We start from the raw sequence: 17995 nt of genomic DNA, 5'->3' as shown, positions 1-17995 counted from the left end.
ATACTCATTTACTCATATTCTACTCTACTTTTAAGATATTAATATTTTTTCACAAAACCTCTCTTCCTTTTGAGTCCGTTTGTTTCTCATTTCTATAATTGATATTAAACCTTTTCTTGCCTTCAATCCTGAAGCGTTTAAGGGCATTTTAAACAATTAATGTCAATAATGATTTGAATGTAAATTACCAACAGTAGAACACACACGACATAAATTTGCCAAACACTTGCTCCCTTCCCAGAAGGGGAAGAAAATAAATCATATCAAACCTGTTGCTTCCAGGGATTAAATCATACTCTGGTTTCGATTCTACTTGTTAAGTGTTCACCTGTTTCGCTTAACACACATTAATGAACAGGTGGATAAAGCCAAAGCCAAACCCAAACTCAAAGGAATGACAAAACACTAAATGTAATATACACCCTGCAAGTTTCATCATGCACCTCAGAACAGTCTACAGTCTGCTTTTCCAGGTCTGACAAGGAGATGATGAAACACTGTTCTCTAACTCTTTTGAAAAAGCACTGCAATGCCTACGGAGCAATACTTCCCCTTTCTTGAACAACAAGGCTTAACACAAGTTATTCTAAATGTAGCTCAGGGTCATTTTTTCCTGAATTGGGGATGCAAGCGAAGACCAAAAAAAGTCAACTACAGCCCCACAAACTTGCTTCAATATTTAGTAATGCACCATGACAAACATACAGCGCTGTATTTGGGAGTGGCAAATTTATGCAAGTTATGTAAAGTCTCACTGCACGTAGGCAAATCCTGAATCCAATAAGACTATGCAACACCACACTTTATTTAATGGCACTTATGTTACTTCAGCTTTGATGAAAAACAGCCAACCAAAACAAAAAACACACTCCAATATATTTGGGCACCAAAAACACCAGACACAATACATTGTATATTGTAAAATGTTGCATCAAGCATCTATATGTAATAAGGATAAACCACAAACACGATCTTATTTACATAAGATATCTTGGACATTTGTACATATGAAAGGAGTGTGCAATCACCCAAAAGATCACTGACAAAGAGCATGGTTACAGTTAGACACAATATGAAATTAATATACGATTCATAGGAGAAAAAATATTTTAGTCTTTAATGTCAATCTTGGAATAAACCCCTTCAATTTATGGGCTCTGTTAGTACTATTTAATGCAAGCAATGTCACTGGAGGAAGTAACAGCTGAAAAACAGACTAATGCAAAAATACTACATAACATGTGTTTTCTTTTTTGGATTATTCAAAGACAGTCTAAATAAAACAGCCTGTTAAAAATGGTTAGATCATTATTCCAGTTCAACAGAACACTGGGCAAAGCCTGTCACAAATCACTAGCAATTTTAGATATCCAATCTGAATGATCTTACAGGGGACACAGACTTTTGAAAATCCTGGGCTTTCCGTTTTGGACATTGTCAATTAATATCACTATTACGCCACTTTTTTAGCTTTTTGTACCAAACCAGAAATAAATGACGAATCAGGAAATGACCACTTTGTATTCAAATGCATATTTTAAAAATTAGGATGGGTACCAACTTTTATATTCTATTTTATCTGCCAATGGCAAAAAAAAAAAAAAAAAAAAGTGATTCCCCAATGATAGAACCTGCACTAAGGAAGTCACGTATTTAGAAGTGTTCTAATAGAAACCCAAATGATATATACAAACAAAATTCTGGACGTCTTAAAAATTTAACAGGAATGTATTTTAGTACCAGCAATAGCACATTGTGGAACAAAACACTATAAATGCATTAATTTACTTGGACGATCTTTTATGGTATCAACAGTGTTTACCAGGGCCTGAAGCATGCCATCCATTACAATAGTCCCTTCCATGGTCTGGAAGGAGGACTTAGATAATGTTGAAAGGGCCCAGTCCAGGAAGTCTGCCATTCTTTTTTGTTTGACATCAGGGCGGGTAATAAACCTGTCACAGAAAAACACATTGCAAGTTACCCATTCAGAGCAATCCAATTAGTAACTATTTTTCCTTGCTACCCAAACTGATTTCAGTTCCTAAAGGCAACAGTCAAATGGACATTTTCCAAGACATTTTTGGTATGAACATTCCAAATGTCAGATGTTTAACCCTACCATTTCCAAATGAAGTCCTAACCTATAGTATTTCATTTCAATGCACCATCCTGTAACTGGAATTAAGAAATTTATCAATTTAACTGTCGGGAACTACAAATTGTTAGATTTTTCAGGAATCCCCAAAAAGATGCTTTCCATTATTTTTCGTTTCAATTTTATGGGAAGCCACTGCACTCAAACAAAACAAAATGATCAACCTCTGCAAATTTGAAGAATTTGATCAAAAATTGTAAGATGCGTCACTACTGCTCAGTGTTAATTACCAGCAGTTTAGTCATGTTAGTCTTAGATATTGCAAGTAATATATCTGTATTTGTAGCACCTTTATTTGAGCATCTAAAAAACCTTTTATGATTTAATCCTCACCACATCCTGAGAGATATAGTAATATACCCATTTTACAGAGAAACAGACAGACTCAGAAAAGTCACAACAACTTCCCTAAGGCCACAAAGCAAAGTATCCACAGTCCCACAGACAAACGGATTCCAGGGGTCCTGGTTCCCTGATCTGTATACTAACCATGTGATCAAATTCCCTCCCAAGTAAAATGTAAGGCAAAGAGTCACTGGAATTTATCTCCAAAGGATAATTTTGCTAATGATACAACCTTACATTAAGAATCAATAGATCCAACTGTGTATCAAAATATATTCAGAATGTTCTCCAGTTCAATTATCTGGTATTTGTTATGAGTGCATATCCATATGCAAATTAGGTTTTAACTGAAAAGGTGGTGCGGGACTGACAACAAGGGGGCAGAATAGAACCCTGCACAGAAACACAGGGCTTCTTTGTGGTGTCATCCTGTTAGCAGGTGCTTGAAACTTACATTAATGTACTGTATTACTGGCAAGTCATATTGGACATTAGATTCAGTCCAACTATTAAACTACTCTCTTTTCATGAATAACTCATCTTTATGAATGCCTTATAGTAACTGAACTTACAGTCCAAAGGGGTGGATGGAATTTAAAAAAAAAATTTGGGGTGGGGGGGGCAAGGATTAAAAAAGATGCAGATTAGCTCTTTTGAAGAGCTAGGTTTGTTTTTTTGGGAAGTGGCAGGGTGGGAGTGCACATTCAAAATTTACTAGAACAGGAGTCGACAACCTGAGGCTCCGGAGCCAGATGCGGATCTTTGGCTGCCCCCTGGTGGGCAGCCGTTTTTTGAGGGGGTACAAGGTGCAGGCTCTGGCCGGAAGGCGCTTACCACAGGCAGCTCCCAGTCGGCGGCACAGCAAGGCTCTAGCCCCATGCTGCTCCCAGCAGCGGCTGACTGCTGGCACATCTCTGCGCGCCCCTTCGGGGGGAGGGGGGCAGCAGATCTCCGTGCGCTGCCCGCACCCGCAAGCACTGCCCACACAGCTCCTATTGGCCAATTCCTGGCCAATTGGAGCTGTGAGGATGGTGTTGAGGGCAACGCACGGAGCCACCTCCCCCGCACAGCATGCAGAGACGTGCCAGCAGCCAGCCGCTTCCAGGAGCGGCATGAGGCCAGAGCCTTGCTGTGCTGCTGACTGGGAGCCGCCTGTGGCAAATGCCTCCCAGCCAGAGCCTGCACCCCGCACCCTCACCTACACCCCAACCCCCTGTCCCAGGTGAGAACCCCTTCCTGCACACAAACTCCCTCCCAGAGCCCGCACCACCTCCTGCACTCCAGCCCCCTCCTGTTTATATTCAAATTCAAATGGCAGAAGTCGCATTACAAGTATTGGTGAGTAGTAATAACTTTAATTTGTTTAATTATAATTAGTTGATAAATTCTAACTCTACAAGTAGCTTTGCGTGTGATACGGCTCTCGAAATATTTTGGTCAAAGACAAAAACAAAAAAATGGCTCTTCTTCATTGAAAGGTTGCCAACCCCTGGACTAGAACAAGAAAACATGACAGGCTACCGTCAGTACCAAATATACATCCACTGGCTTATTAGAAAGACAAGGTAGGTGAGGTAATATCTTTTATTGGACCAACTTCTGTTGATGAGAGAGAAAAACTTTCAATCCTATAGCTCTGTGACAGAGAATTATTGTACCTTCCTTACAGGCCAGCTTATTTGGTGCTTGAACACGTGTTATGTAGGATAAGTGGTTAGGATGTTCCAACATCCTATGTCTAATTCTCACTTTAAGGCTTCTTTGACAGTAAAAAAAAAACAAAGAAAACAGCAGCACTACTTTTTGGGGGAGGGGAGAAGAAAGATGAGAAAAGTACTGTTACACAGAACAAAATTTAATGTTACTAGTCCATCTGCATGAATTTAGTGTTCCAAGAAGGTGCCAGATTAAAAGAACAGAAAACAGAAACCGTCTCATAATCCACATAATATACTATGTAACCAGCAGCCGTAGGGAATGATTTTCCACCCTTTCTGAATCCTATACTAAAGAGCACTCCTTACAGGCAAGAGAATGTAATTCAAATTTCATTTTCTTGGCAGTACTGATGAAGACTGCTAAAAGCATCAACTGTGATAGACACCTCTCCTCTCATACAGGAAGTTATTTCAGATAGGCCAAACAGCTGCCTTATGGCAATGACTTTTCGTCACCATATATTGGGGCTACATTCATACTAGTATTCCATGTACTACTACCAATACTGTAAGTCCACCCAGTACTGCCAATAGAAATCTTTTCAAGCTAAGAAATTAAAACACTTTCCATTTTGCCAAGATCAGCACAAGACTTACCTGGAAACCAGTACAGCAGCTGCATCTCGAGCCTTATCACTGACAACCAGGTAAGACTGAAGGTAAAAAGAAAATTAATTGTCAAAGCATTTGCAGAGACAGAGTTAGTAATAAAACTACACAACAGGTTTGAAAATACGTACTTCTTAATGTTTACTCTTATGAACATTAGACTGAGCCAATGAAAGAAAGAAGTTTAAACAACTTTCCATTTAGCAAGCCACATGCCAGAAATCAAAGTTCCCATGTCAATGTCTTTGAAAGTGGGATCATCTTTTCTATACTGTTGCATTAAAGCAATACAGACTAATGTCAACAACATCAGCTATTCATTTTTTGATGCTATTATAAAACCATCCTGAAGGGATTTGTAACTTAACCATTTCAATTTACATCAGGTTAAACTTTGTGGGAAAGTTTATCTACACAGATGCTACTTTTCAATCAAGCTGGCTGTAGCCTGTTGAGCACTTTTTCACGTCTATTTCATATATCATTGTTTGCTCTAGTCATAAACTTAGGACTGTAATTTGACTAACCTGGGTTTATAGCATGAAAACACTACCCATTTATTTCTGAAATCAATTAGTCTAACAAAATATGCATTTAAACTACATAGTCTTAAAATTAAATTGTCTACCAGTTTAGAAGAATGAAAAACTTAATTTCCTTCTTACATTAAAGAATGGAAAAAACTGTATGCAGGATTTGCAACTGTGGGCTAAACCCTTTCGTATTACATAAGCAAAATGAGGCCTCAAAATTAAGAGGTCAAAATGTATCACATATAATAAAATACAGTGACATCTTTGTGTACAAAACCAAGCAGCACTTACTTTTGCTACTTTGAGTATGCGATCCATTATTGGCATTCGAGTGTGTCCTTCTTCAGAAAGGATATTTCCATCAAGACGAGCCAAATCAAAAGGTATCAGACATGTCATGGAGAGCCACAACAAGAGCATGTAGCGAGTCTCCCACGTCTAGGAAAAAAATATAATAAAACAAACTTTGTTTGCTCCAAATACGCTGTTGGAGCAAAGACACAACCCATGCTCTCAGGAGCTTGCAACCTAACTATACAGGGAAAGCCATTCAGACATGAGATGCCCTAGAATACCGAAGGAGAGAGAAGTGTGGCAGCACCCCAATACTAAGAACTACTGTGACACTGAGCCAGAAGGGGTTAAGCAACTAACAGGATAAAATGACCCAAATTCAACCTTTAGAGACATATTAGTAGATAGAAAAGGAGTACTTGTGGCACCTTAGAGACTAACCAATTTATTTAGTCTCTAAGGTGCCACAAGTACTCCTTTTCTTTTTGCGAATACAGACTAACATGGCTGCTACTCTGAAACCTGTCATATTAGTAGATAATGATTGTAATTTTTTGTGCGTGTACATACATATTGTTAGATGTTGACAACGTAACCAGACAGTTCCTGTCTGTCACTATGTTCTATTGATTAAAAGATCAAAAGGGAATATTAACATTTTGATGAAGTTTGGGTGTAACAATATCATTGTCTTTATTTCTCTTTGAAGTCTGTAGTAAACTACCTGTAAATGGCTGGAGATGGGCAGTTGTCGTATGCTAATCAATGCAGCTAATTACCAGTGAAGAGGAAATAGGAAGTCTTACTTCAAAGCAACAATGCTTCACCCAAGGAATACCGGTTATCAAGAGGCTGCCAGAGAACTATAAAACAAACTCTAGGGCCCTGATCCTGTTATCTCAAATCTGCTTAAGCATTATCAAGGGAAGTTTCAGTCACAAGACTGAGGTCTCCGGCTCCAGTCTGGATCACCCTGATACTGGACTACAACCTATGGAACTAATTCTGAAAGAACTCTTCGCAACTCTAAAGCTCACCTAAGCTTTGACCTCAGAATGAAACTGACCTAAGAATTTTATTCCTGTCTGTATGTATAATGATCTTTTAACCTATACGCTCTCTTTTCTTTTTCAATTGTAGTTTCATTAATAGGAATTGGCTGTAAGCGTGTATTTGGGTAAGATCTGAAATATTCATTGACGTGGTAGGAAAAGTATCTGATCCTTTGGGACTGATAGAACTTTTCATATGATGAACAAGATTGTCAGTAATCCTCATATTTGACTTGGCTGTCTGGGTGGGAGCCCAAGACTGGGTTGCTTTAACAGAACTGTATTTCTAGCTTCTCAGTAACTAGTAAGGTATTGTAGAAGCTGTTTTGTTGCTGGTTTGGTGAATCTAAGTATTAGAATAACCACCAGTTTTTGGGATCATCTGCCCCATTCTTTGCAGTTTGCCCTGATTAAGCAATCTCAGGGTGGCCCCTCTGGGATCCCTGTCAAAGTTGTTATCAAGTTGAAATCTAGCAAATTTATAAAAATTAGTTTAAAAGTAGTGTCAGGTACCACACCTGTCCTGAGTGTCCCTGTAAAAATCACATGAATTAGCTATCGCCATTTTCCTGTTTGTTTGGGTCTTTTTAAAAAATCATCTCTCTCTATTCTTGTTGTGTGAAAGACCAACAAAAACAGTAGGGGAACTGATTATACAGGAGTAAAAATGAAATTTAATGTAGACATTGTCACGTGCCACAAAACTGAAGAGAAATGTGTTCTACTTTAATCTCTTACAGTATTTTTAGATGTTACTTGTAAGAACAGTAGACAAAACATTTTCAGACAAGAGTATGGTTTAAATTGATAATGTCTCTTTAAACACTAAAGGGCAATTCCTACATAATTGAAAATGAGTAACAAGAAGAGAAAACATCTGCAACCTTTTCATAACTTCTCATGTCTATGCTTCCCCAATATAATCACTTGAGAAATCAAGGTTTTACTGTGCAACCAAATTCATCCTTTATATACGTATTTCTATGATCTGGAAAGATACTTATTCACAGATTAAAGTGTTAAGAAGTATCTTTGAATAATTTAGTAGAAATTGCCAATTTTGAGAGAAAATATTTTCTTGTATTTTAAACAAAACATTGATATAATAAAAATCCCACATCTATGTTTGACCGCTTTACCATTGTGTGTTGGTCAATAACAACGGTATACTGTATCATAGCACAGGCAGGAACAATAAATATTATTAATAATTAGCAACTTGCTCATGTAAATTTTGAGCACCAATGCAATCCAATTCACTGTTTCATACTGATGAGCCTTGTTGCTTGAGTAGTATAAAGGAAGTATTTTTTTAAAAAAATTCAATCTCAATAAGACATTTGTATAGTTTTCCTCATTTATAGGTCAAACAGCACAAATTTGAACTTAATCACCACCTTTGGCAGGAATTCAAGAACTACAGTTCATACCATGTCATTTTGTTAGACAGAAAGAAAAAAAAAATAAGCAAACAGACTCTCCTGCCTAGAACATTCTCAGCAATCTCAAACATAGCATCAGCTGGCTACACGGCAAAATCATTTTTTGCCTTTTCATAACACAGTTTCAGAACTCAGTCTCCTGGATTTACTCCTCAGTGAAAAGACAAAAGATGCCAGCAAATAAATAGTTTAACGTTTTGGGTTTTTTCCAAGACTGGGCACTCAATAGTCGAAAAATGTAACTGATCTGTTTTGCCCAGATACGTTATGATTTTCCTCAATGTCCCCAAAATATCATTTGTTTTCTGCCAGGGGGGCTCACACACTCCCGGACAAGAGTCCTTTCCACAGAGAAGTCTGCATCTCCTGTCCGAGAGCATGCAAGCCACTTGCACACACATGCAAAAAGGGACAGCTGCCGGTGAGCCTGGTGCCCGCTCCAGTGGGTGGGGTTGGGGGCGGTACAGCCACACAGGAAGAGCTGCCCGCCTGAGACACTGGCTCCTACAAGCAGCAGCGGCCTCCGACATGCTGCTGCTTTCGCCGCTGCAGTTCCAGGTAGAGCCCTGCAGCTCCGTGGATATCCGCTTTATATCTGCGGATATACATTTTGTATCCGCACAGGGCTTAAAACATACTCAGTTGATGCTGAGTTGTCTGGACAGGAATTAAGAGCTTACAATCTGACAGGACTGAACTATCCTGTCTTCTGTGATTTTATTTTCACAATTTTCCATCATTTCGATGTAACAAATTATAACTATAAACCCCCTTTATCTGGGATAGAAATTTTTTTTAATTGTTCCTTAATCCCTTGCCTATTTTCTCTCTGCCCCTTACTTAATTTTTTTTCAGTATTTAACCCTTTCCTATTTTCCCTTTAAATTTAGTTTAACCCTTGTCCATTATAGTTTATTTTAGCCCTTGCATCTTCTTTTGTTGGTGTTTACACCAATTTTACTAACACTCAAAACTCCCTACACACCTCCCTATTCCCAAAAATAAAAATGGAAAAATCCAACAGAGCATCTTTTAGTAAGACCACATTTTTCCTCTGAAAAGGATACTTCAGAATGTTAAATCTAGCTATCCAGTTTGACATTTTTAAGTGTTTCATGATACATAGTGACATATAAATATATACTTTTATATCCAGTTTAAGAATAATTGCATCAAGCTATGTTGCTCCATTTTCATTTCTGCACAATACTTTCTTTGGCTTTTCTTTTAAAACAAACAAAAGGGGGGGAGGGGGGAATCTCACCTCATAGTCCTTAGGATTCTGATCTGCAAACATATCCAAGACAGGCTGTAGATCAGCTACTTCATGAGGAAACAGTCGGAGGAAAATTTTATACCCTCGTACCTACCAAAGAAACAACTTAATAAAACATGTCCAAGGAAAATAATACAAAGACGACTTTTGGAAGCATCTTAGATATGATGTTCAGTAGGTACAGTAGTGATATGAATTAACTTTCAAATAAACTGGTAATATCTTAAAATACTACATATCACAAACTCTACTAACTAAAGCTGTTACTGGGTGACAAGTTGACAGATAACCTGTCTTTTGATTTTTCACCAAGTAATTTAGAGTCAGTGGCAGAATTTAACAAAACCATGTAATTGTGAGATCCACGACATTTTTCCATCATCCCTTCTTTTGCTCGACTTTTATGGCAAAATTTCTTCTCCACTCCACCCCTCCCAACCAGAACTATGACCATACCATTACCGCCCCTCCGCTAATAAGACAGCAGGCAAACTGAAGAGATGAGCAGTCAGAACACCACCTACATGATACCATCCACTGAGTGGGTGTCTCAAGGTCGCTCTTAAATTCAAGTAATGGAGAGACATGCCACTGCCATACAAAATGGACACCATTCTAGAGTCTCCAAATTCTAGCCCCACTGAAGTCAAAGGTGAACTCCAAATGACTAGGATTTGGCCCCGACTACTTCAGCATTAACTTAGTCTGCAACCCTACTAGTGGGAAAATCATATGAATTACTACTTTGAGCTTCATGAGCAACTAACACTTTTGCTGAACAAAGGTTTTATATTTTGTCTTCTCTGATTTTAAGATCTTGTACTGCAATGATTCAACACTGAGAGGTGATAGGTCACATGGTACCAACTTGTTGTTTCCAACTGCTTCTACAGTTATCCAGCATCATCAGTGCAAAGAAGGGCCCGTAAAAACAGGCAAATCAGCAGGAAATGGGAAGGAAGAGTCTACTTAGTCCCCTGCACTAGGGACCACAGCTATGTAAGAGGAGGAAGAGAGGAAACAAAATTCACATGCTGGGATCAGATTCACCAGTGTGACTAGAATGTCTGTGAGAGAAGGGCCCAAGTAGCAGAGAAACATATGCAGAGAAAGAAGAGGAGGGGAATGCAGCAAAAAGCATGAGCAAGGGTGGAGATGGAAAAAAGAGAAAACAGAACAGATGGGAACAAGAGATAAAAATGAAGAACACAAGCACACAGTATATGTATCTTTTTTCAAAAAGAGACTGAACACTTATCACATTTAAAAGACAGCTAAACATATCTAAATACTTTGCATGTAGAGAACTGCTGCTGCAGCAGCCATAGATACATTATGGGACTGCAAATGGGGGAAGTGAGCCTCATGGCCACAAATGGGAGGGGAGGTGCCCATAAGATAATCACTCTTTATTAAGCTGTGATCGACACTATGAAAAAAAAAATATATATATATATATATATGAGTGAATACCTTCTAGGATCTTTTAAAATCTATTTTAACATGTTCTAAAATACAACAGTATAAGTCAGAAAACTACATTGTGTTATTTTTCATTCAAAACTCAACTGCAATATTTTGAAATATAAAGTCACTCCAAATATTCTAAGAAAGTAAGTAATTCTTAACCAACAAATAAGTTGATGAAAGTTTCTACATTATTAAAAAAAACTCATTTATACCTTTGTAATGATGTAAAGAAATTTAAAAGCCAGATGTACTAGTGGAGAAGGAGACTTGTTATCCCGCACCACATCCAGCAATAAATGCATCATCCACTCTAGAGAAGGAGGAAGGGTGGGGGAGAAAACAAAACACAGGAAGCATTCGAATTAGCTCGCATGTTTCTAATCACAAAAAGTTAGGCAGTGGGTGTATAACAGTACATTGCACACTGTTTAACACCAGCCACAGCAGGCTTACAAGGCAAACATGAATCATTTCAGTTTAGCAGCTTGTGTCAAAAAATATTCACAAAAAAACATAGAGATGATGTTCCTACCTAGGTGTGAATCCAACAAGTGAGGTTGTTCCTGGTACTTGTCCATTATAACTGAAAAAAAGAGATTTAAATTATTCAAGTGAGATGTCCTTAATTAGGCTAAATCTACACTATGAGGTAGGGGTGTGACGTCCACCTCACGAAAACACCTATATAAATACCAGGGTAGCCGCAGTAGCATGGATAGTGGAGGCACAGCTTAGTTGCGCTGAGCACAAACCTGCCTGAACCCCTGGGATACGTACTCAGCGCCTGCCTGTGCTGCTATGTGTACGTGAGCTGGGAATCATATCCTTAGCTCGTAGTGTAGACATATCTTTAGAGTGCAGAAAGTGTTAACTTTATTTAAATATACTCCCTGCTACAAAACTTCATACTAAAGTGTTTCCACCTTAATGGCTAAATGCTGACACTGCCCTCTACTGCGTATCAGAGTACCAAAGAGTGCAAAATTCTCAGAGAGGTTACCAGTATCATGCATCCTGTCCATTAATGTAGTATGAGGTTCGTAGTAAAGACAACCACAGACCCATGCAGTTCCCTCTAGGCCTCTTCCACATTGCTAAAGGAAAAACCTATAAGCATAGAGATGAAGAGATGTGAGTGAGGTCACTATTATACCTCCCCACCCCGTGTGCTGCTGTCCTCAACTTGCTGATCTCACTATAGTTCTCCATTCCCAAGATCAAGCAGTCAGCCATATATTTCTAATAGAGCACTGCAAATGAAGGACACCATTATACTGAGTGTGCACTGTAGCTGCTGCAAGTAGAACAGCCCTATCCTGCACCCCAATAGCTCAGACTTATTCCCCTTTCACCCCTCCCATTGCTCGTCCCCTTGACAGACTCCTTTTCCCACTTATCTTCAAGGCTATTGCATTCTACTCGGTCCTTCACCATCAACAGCTGCTGATTCCAGCTGAAAATCCTCATACACAGACTTCTAGAGTCCAAGCAGGGTAGGAAAAAGGTTGCTGGAGCCACTATCATGCAGATCCAACAGCAACCAATGGATCACATACGAGAGGCTACTCCAGTGCTCGGGAAGTGGACACAAGAAAGCAGCCATGGAGCAGCTCCACCATGTCTTCTCTCCAGGCTGGAGAAACTCTTCAGCATACAGCTCAGCTACTCTGGCTATGCGTGCAAGCCAGGATGTGGGCTTTGTGCAGTTCACACCTCTACTATTTCAAGCTGCCTGCCTGATGGCAGACTTCAGAAGACAATACTGCATTGTTTCACATTTGGAAGGCAAAACTGGATCATCTCAGCAATAATGAACCATGCTGAGACGGAGATGTGTAACATATAATATTACTATATGACATAGCTGCCAGGGAAATCAAGTTATAGCCTAAATCAGTGCTGCTCAAGCTATCTGATATGTGGGACCAGCAATTTTTTTCCCCCCCAATGTGAGCGCAGACCGGCAGCCGATGACTCACAGACTCCGCAGACCACCACTTTGAGTAGCACTGGCCTAAACGATGTTGTTTTTCCCCCCTCACTACACTCTAATATATCGTTTCTTCTTTTGGCTGTTTCCTTCTCACCCCATCAGGTTATTCTTCTATCTCTCTTAGGAAAAATGTACTCTTTTGTCCTTTAAAACCAAAATAATATCCTTCTAACCCTTTCTTTTTTCTGCAAACCATTCTGCTCTTTATTCATTTGCTCCTCCCCTTGTGTTTTTAACTCTCTTCACCATACCAATTGTTAGGACCTAGATGCAATGCAAGTTTAACAACATTGTACTAAAAATACCACTAGATGGCACTGTGGAACCAACTTAAACCAATCCACTAATATTGTTATTTTCACGCCTATAACTCCACTGATATGGTAACACAATGCTTATCTATTACCAACAATCACAATTCTGCAGTTCTTACAAAGGCCAATATCCTATTGAAGTCAACGGTAGCTTGAGATCTCCTGTCAACTTAATTACTCCAGTCTCCATGAGCAGCAGTAGCCATGTCAATGGGAGAAGCTCTCCTGCCGACATAGCACAGTCCACACCAGCACTTAGGTCAGTGTAACTTGCATCACTTGGAGGGGTGGGGGCAGACACGACTTATTCACACCCATGAGCAACATAAGTTATACTATAGACAGTGGTAGCGTGTACAGAGTCTCAGTACCCTGACAAATTGCATGCCCATGATGCTATCCAGCAACTTGAAACAAGCCCTAAAATCATGTTAGAAAGAGTGAACTGGAAAAATAGTTTTTTTCCATGCTATAATTTCACTCTTTAGTGTTCAACAAATTAAACTGGTACCACTGGATAGATCTTCATAGGAATTCCCACACCAGATTAGACTAGTAGCCCATGGAGTCCAGTACCCCGCTTCTGACAATGCCCAGCACCAGATACTTTAGAGCAGTGGTTCTCAACCAGGGGCACACGTACTTCTGGGGCTACAAAGAGGTCTTCCATGGGGTACATCAACTAATCTAGACATTTGCCTAGTCTGACTACAGGCTACGTAAAAACCACTAGTGAAGTCAGTACAAACTAAAACATCATACAGACAATGACTTGTTTATACTGCTCCATATACTATACACTGAAATTTAAGTACAAAATTAATATTTCAATTAATTTATTTTACAGTTATATGGTAAAAATGAGGAAATAAGCAATTTTTCAGCAATAGTATGCTATGACACTTTGGTATTTTTATGCCTGATTTTGTAAGCAAGTAGTTTTTAAGTGAGGTGAAACTTGCGGGTATGCAAGACAAACCAGATTCCTGAAAGGGGTATAGTAGTCTGGGAAGGTTGAGAGCCCCTGCTCTAGAGGACAGTGTCAAAAAGCCCTATAATGGACAATTATGGAATATTCTGCCCACAGATTAAGTTTCTTCCTATCATTAGGCAGTTATTGGTTGGTTTATGCCCCGAAGCACAAAGGTTTAGATCCCGCATAATGTTTTTCCTACCTAATGTAACTGTAGAAAATTCTCATTTTACACACAAAGTGTCTAATCAGTTTTTTAAATCTGCTGAATTCTTGGATTCAGTGATACCTTTTGACAGTAAGTTCCACAGGTTATGCATTGTGTAAAAAAGATATTTCTTTTTATCAGTCTTACATGTGTTACCTTTCAGATTCACAGGACAACCACTTGTTCTTGTAGTATGTTTTCTGACTGCCAAAGGACACTGAAGAGAGATTTTCAGTGTGCTGTACACAATGATGACCAAGTCTTTTTCCTGAGCATCTACAGTTAATTTAGAACCGAGCAAGCATCCATGAGTTGTTCTAGTAATTCCTTCCAAAGTGCATTACCTTTTATTTGTCAGTGCTGAATTTTATCAAGTAGACCCACCGATTCTTTTGCAGGCTTCCTACTTCTGAAATACTTCGGGAATCTTCTGGGTTTTTTTACAACTTTAGCTACTGGCTCTTCAAAATCCATTTTGGTCCTTTAATTTCCCTCATATACCGCATGCTGTACAGTATGTTCCTACCTGTGGGCTTCACCTGGATCAGATTTCCAAGTTTTAAAGGATTTGTTTGGCTTGAATAGCTTCTCAGACCTTCCCATTTAGCCACACTGATTTACTACTTGCCTGTCTGGTTCCTGTTTTGTTCAGCAACATGCATACCTTCTGAGGCTCTTCTTGGTTTGGTTTTGTTTTTTAAGTAGCATCCATGTCATCTCAAAGATTTTACTTTTTTTACTTTTAACTTCAGGGCCTTTTTGACTAGTCTGCATTTTACCAAAGTCTCCCTTTCTAAAGTTTAGTGTTACTTTATCCCTTTTAATGGATGAAAAACTGGCTTTAGTTTGATATAGTTATCAGTCTTTGAATATCACAAATTAAACAGGCATGGCAGACTTTTTGTAAACTCTTGAAATACACAGCTAAGGAATATTTCACTAAAAGAAAAGGAGTAGTACTTGTGACACCTTAGAGACTAACCAATTTATTTGAGCATCAGCTTTCATGAGCTACAGCTCACTTCACCGGATACATTCAGTGGAAAATACAGTGGGGAGATTTATATACACAGAGAACATGAAACAATGGGTGTTATCATGCACACTGTAAGGAGAAAAGGAGTACTTGTGGCACCTTAGAGACTAACCAATTTATCTGAGCATAAGCTTTCATGAGCTACAGCTCACTTCATCGGATGCATACTGTGGAAAATACAGAAGATGTTTGTTTTTATACACACAAATCATGAAAAAATGGGTGTTTATCACTACAAAAGGTTTTCTCTCCCCCCACCCCACTCTCCTGCTGGTAATACCTTATGTAATGTGTATGATAATCAAGGTGGGCCATTTCCAGCACAAATTCAGGGTTTAACAAGAACATGGGGGGGAGGGGGTGTGTTAGGAAAACAAGGGGAAATAGGTTACCTTGCATAATGACTTAGACACTCCCAATCTCTATTCAAGCCTAAGTTAATTGTATCCAATTTGCAAATGAATTCCAATTCAGCAGTCTCTCACTGGAGTCTGGATTTGAAGTTTTTCCGTTGTAATATCGCAACTTTCATGTCTGTAATCGCGTGACCAGAGAGATTGACTTCAAATCCAGACTCCAGTGACCTAGAATCCTATTTTTGACGTCTCTGACTCAAGGAATATTTCCAACACACCTCTGAACAACATACTAATCCACAGAGACCTTCCTACCAACGCTACAAAAAGGATTCTGAGTGGACTCCTCCTGAAGGTCAAAACAACAGACTGGACTCGAGGATAACAGACTGGACTTCTGCATAGAATGCTTCCACCGACGTGCACGGGCTGAAATTGTGGAAAAGCAGCATCACTTGCCCCATAACCTCAGCCACACAGAACACAATGCCATCCACTGCCTCAGAAACAACTCTCACATCATAATCAAAAAGGCTGACAAAGGAGGTGCTGTTGTCACCATGAATAGGTCAGAATACAAACAAGAGGCTGCGAAGCACCACTTTCTACAAGCCATTACCCTCTGATCCCACTGAGGGTTACCAAAAGAAACTACACCATTTGCTCAAGAATCTCCCTGAAAAAGCACAAGAACAAATCCGCACAGACACACCCCTGGAACCCCGACCTGGGGTATTCTATCTGCTACCCAAGATCCATAAACCTGGAAATCCTGGATGCCCCATCATCTCAGGCATTGGCACCCTGACAGCAGGATTGTCTGGCTATGTAGACTCCCTCCTCAGCCCTATGTTACCAGCACTCCCAGCTATCTTCGAGACACCACTGACTTCCTGAGGAAACTACAATCCATCGGTGATCTTCCTGAAAACACCATCCTGGCCACTATGGATGTAGAAGCCCTCTACACCAACATTCCACTCAAAGATGGACTACAAGCCATCAGGAACAGTATCCCCAATAATGTCACAGCAAACCTGGTGGCTGAACTTTGTGACTTTGTCCTCACCCATAACTATTTCACATTTGGGGACAATGTATACCTTCAAACCAGACACTATGGTGCTAATAAGCGACCGTCATATAAACACCACCCTATACCAGAAACCTACTGATTGCTATTCCTACCTACATGCCTCCAGCTTTCACCCTGACCACACCACATGATCCATTGTCTACAGCCAAGCTCTACGATACAACCGCATTTGCTCCAACCCCTCAGACAGAGACAAACACCTACAAGATCTCTATCAAGCATTCTTACAATTACAATACCCACTTGCTGAAGTGAAGAAACAGATTGATAGAGCCAGAAGAGTACCCAGAAGTCACCTACTACAGGACAGGCCCAACAAAGAAAATAACAGAACGCCACTAGCCGTCACCTTCAGCCCCCAACTAAAACCCCTCCAACGCATTATTAAGGATCTACAACCTATCCTGAAGGTTGGGTTAGGGTTAGGGTTACTATGCATACATACATAGCACCTACCCAACACTCTCACAGATCTTGGGAGACAGGCCAGTCCTTGTTTACAGACAGCCCCTCACCCTGAAGCAAATACTCAACAGCAACCACACACCACACAACAGAACCACTAACCCAGGAACCTATCCTTGCAACAAAGCCCGTTGCCAGCTGTGTCCACATATCTATTCAGGGGACACCATCATAGGGCCTAGTCACATCAGTCACACTATCAGAGGCTTGTTCACCTGCACATCCACCAATGTGATATATGCCATTATGTGCCAGCAATGCCCCTCTGCCATGTACATTGGTCAAACTGGACAGTCTCCATGTAAAAAAATAAATGGACACAAATCAGATGTCAAGAATTATAACATCCATAAACCAGTCGGAGAACACTTCAATCTCTCTGGTAACTCGATTACAGACCTAAAAGTCGCAATATTACAACAAAAAGACTTCAAAAACAGACTCCAACGAGAGACTGCTGAATTGGAATTAATTTGCAAATTGGATACAACTAACTTAGGCTTGAATAGAGACCAGGAATGGTTGAGTCATTATAAAAAGTAACCTATTTCCCCTTGTTTATTCCTTCCCCCCACCACTATTCCTCAGACTTTCTTGTTAAACCCTGGATTTGTACTGGAAATGGTCCACCTTGATTATCACTACAAAAGGTTCTCC

The 17995-nt window shown here is 39.7% G+C and overlaps 1 protein-coding gene across 4 annotated transcripts in view; it reads right to left on the bottom strand.

Annotated features, from left to right (window-relative positions):
- Positions 1-17995, bottom strand: part of TBCD (tubulin folding cofactor D) — a 259864-nt gene that overhangs the window by 227632 nt on the left and 14237 nt on the right. For all 4 annotated transcript variants that reach the window (XM_084646626.1, XM_084646625.1, XM_084646628.1 and 1 more), the window contains exons 3-8: positions 11430-11480; positions 11110-11207; positions 9416-9517; positions 5655-5801; positions 4819-4874; positions 1823-1955 (exon numbers count right to left, since the gene is read on the bottom strand). In XM_084646626.1, the coding sequence (XP_084502752.1) occupies positions 1823-1955; positions 4819-4874; positions 5655-5801; positions 9416-9517; positions 11110-11207; positions 11430-11480 (587 nt within the window). The remainder of the gene's footprint in view (positions 1-1822; positions 1956-4818; positions 4875-5654; positions 5802-9415; positions 9518-11109; positions 11208-11429; positions 11481-17995) is intronic.

Source organism: Lepidochelys olivacea, assembly GCF_965140295.1.
Source record: "Lepidochelys olivacea isolate rLepOli2 genome assembly, chromosome: 14".
Taxonomy (NCBI): Eukaryota; Metazoa; Chordata; order Testudines; family Cheloniidae; genus Lepidochelys; species Lepidochelys olivacea.
Note: the sequence above shows the minus strand (reverse complement) of the source record. Positions and strands in the feature narration are given on the sequence as shown.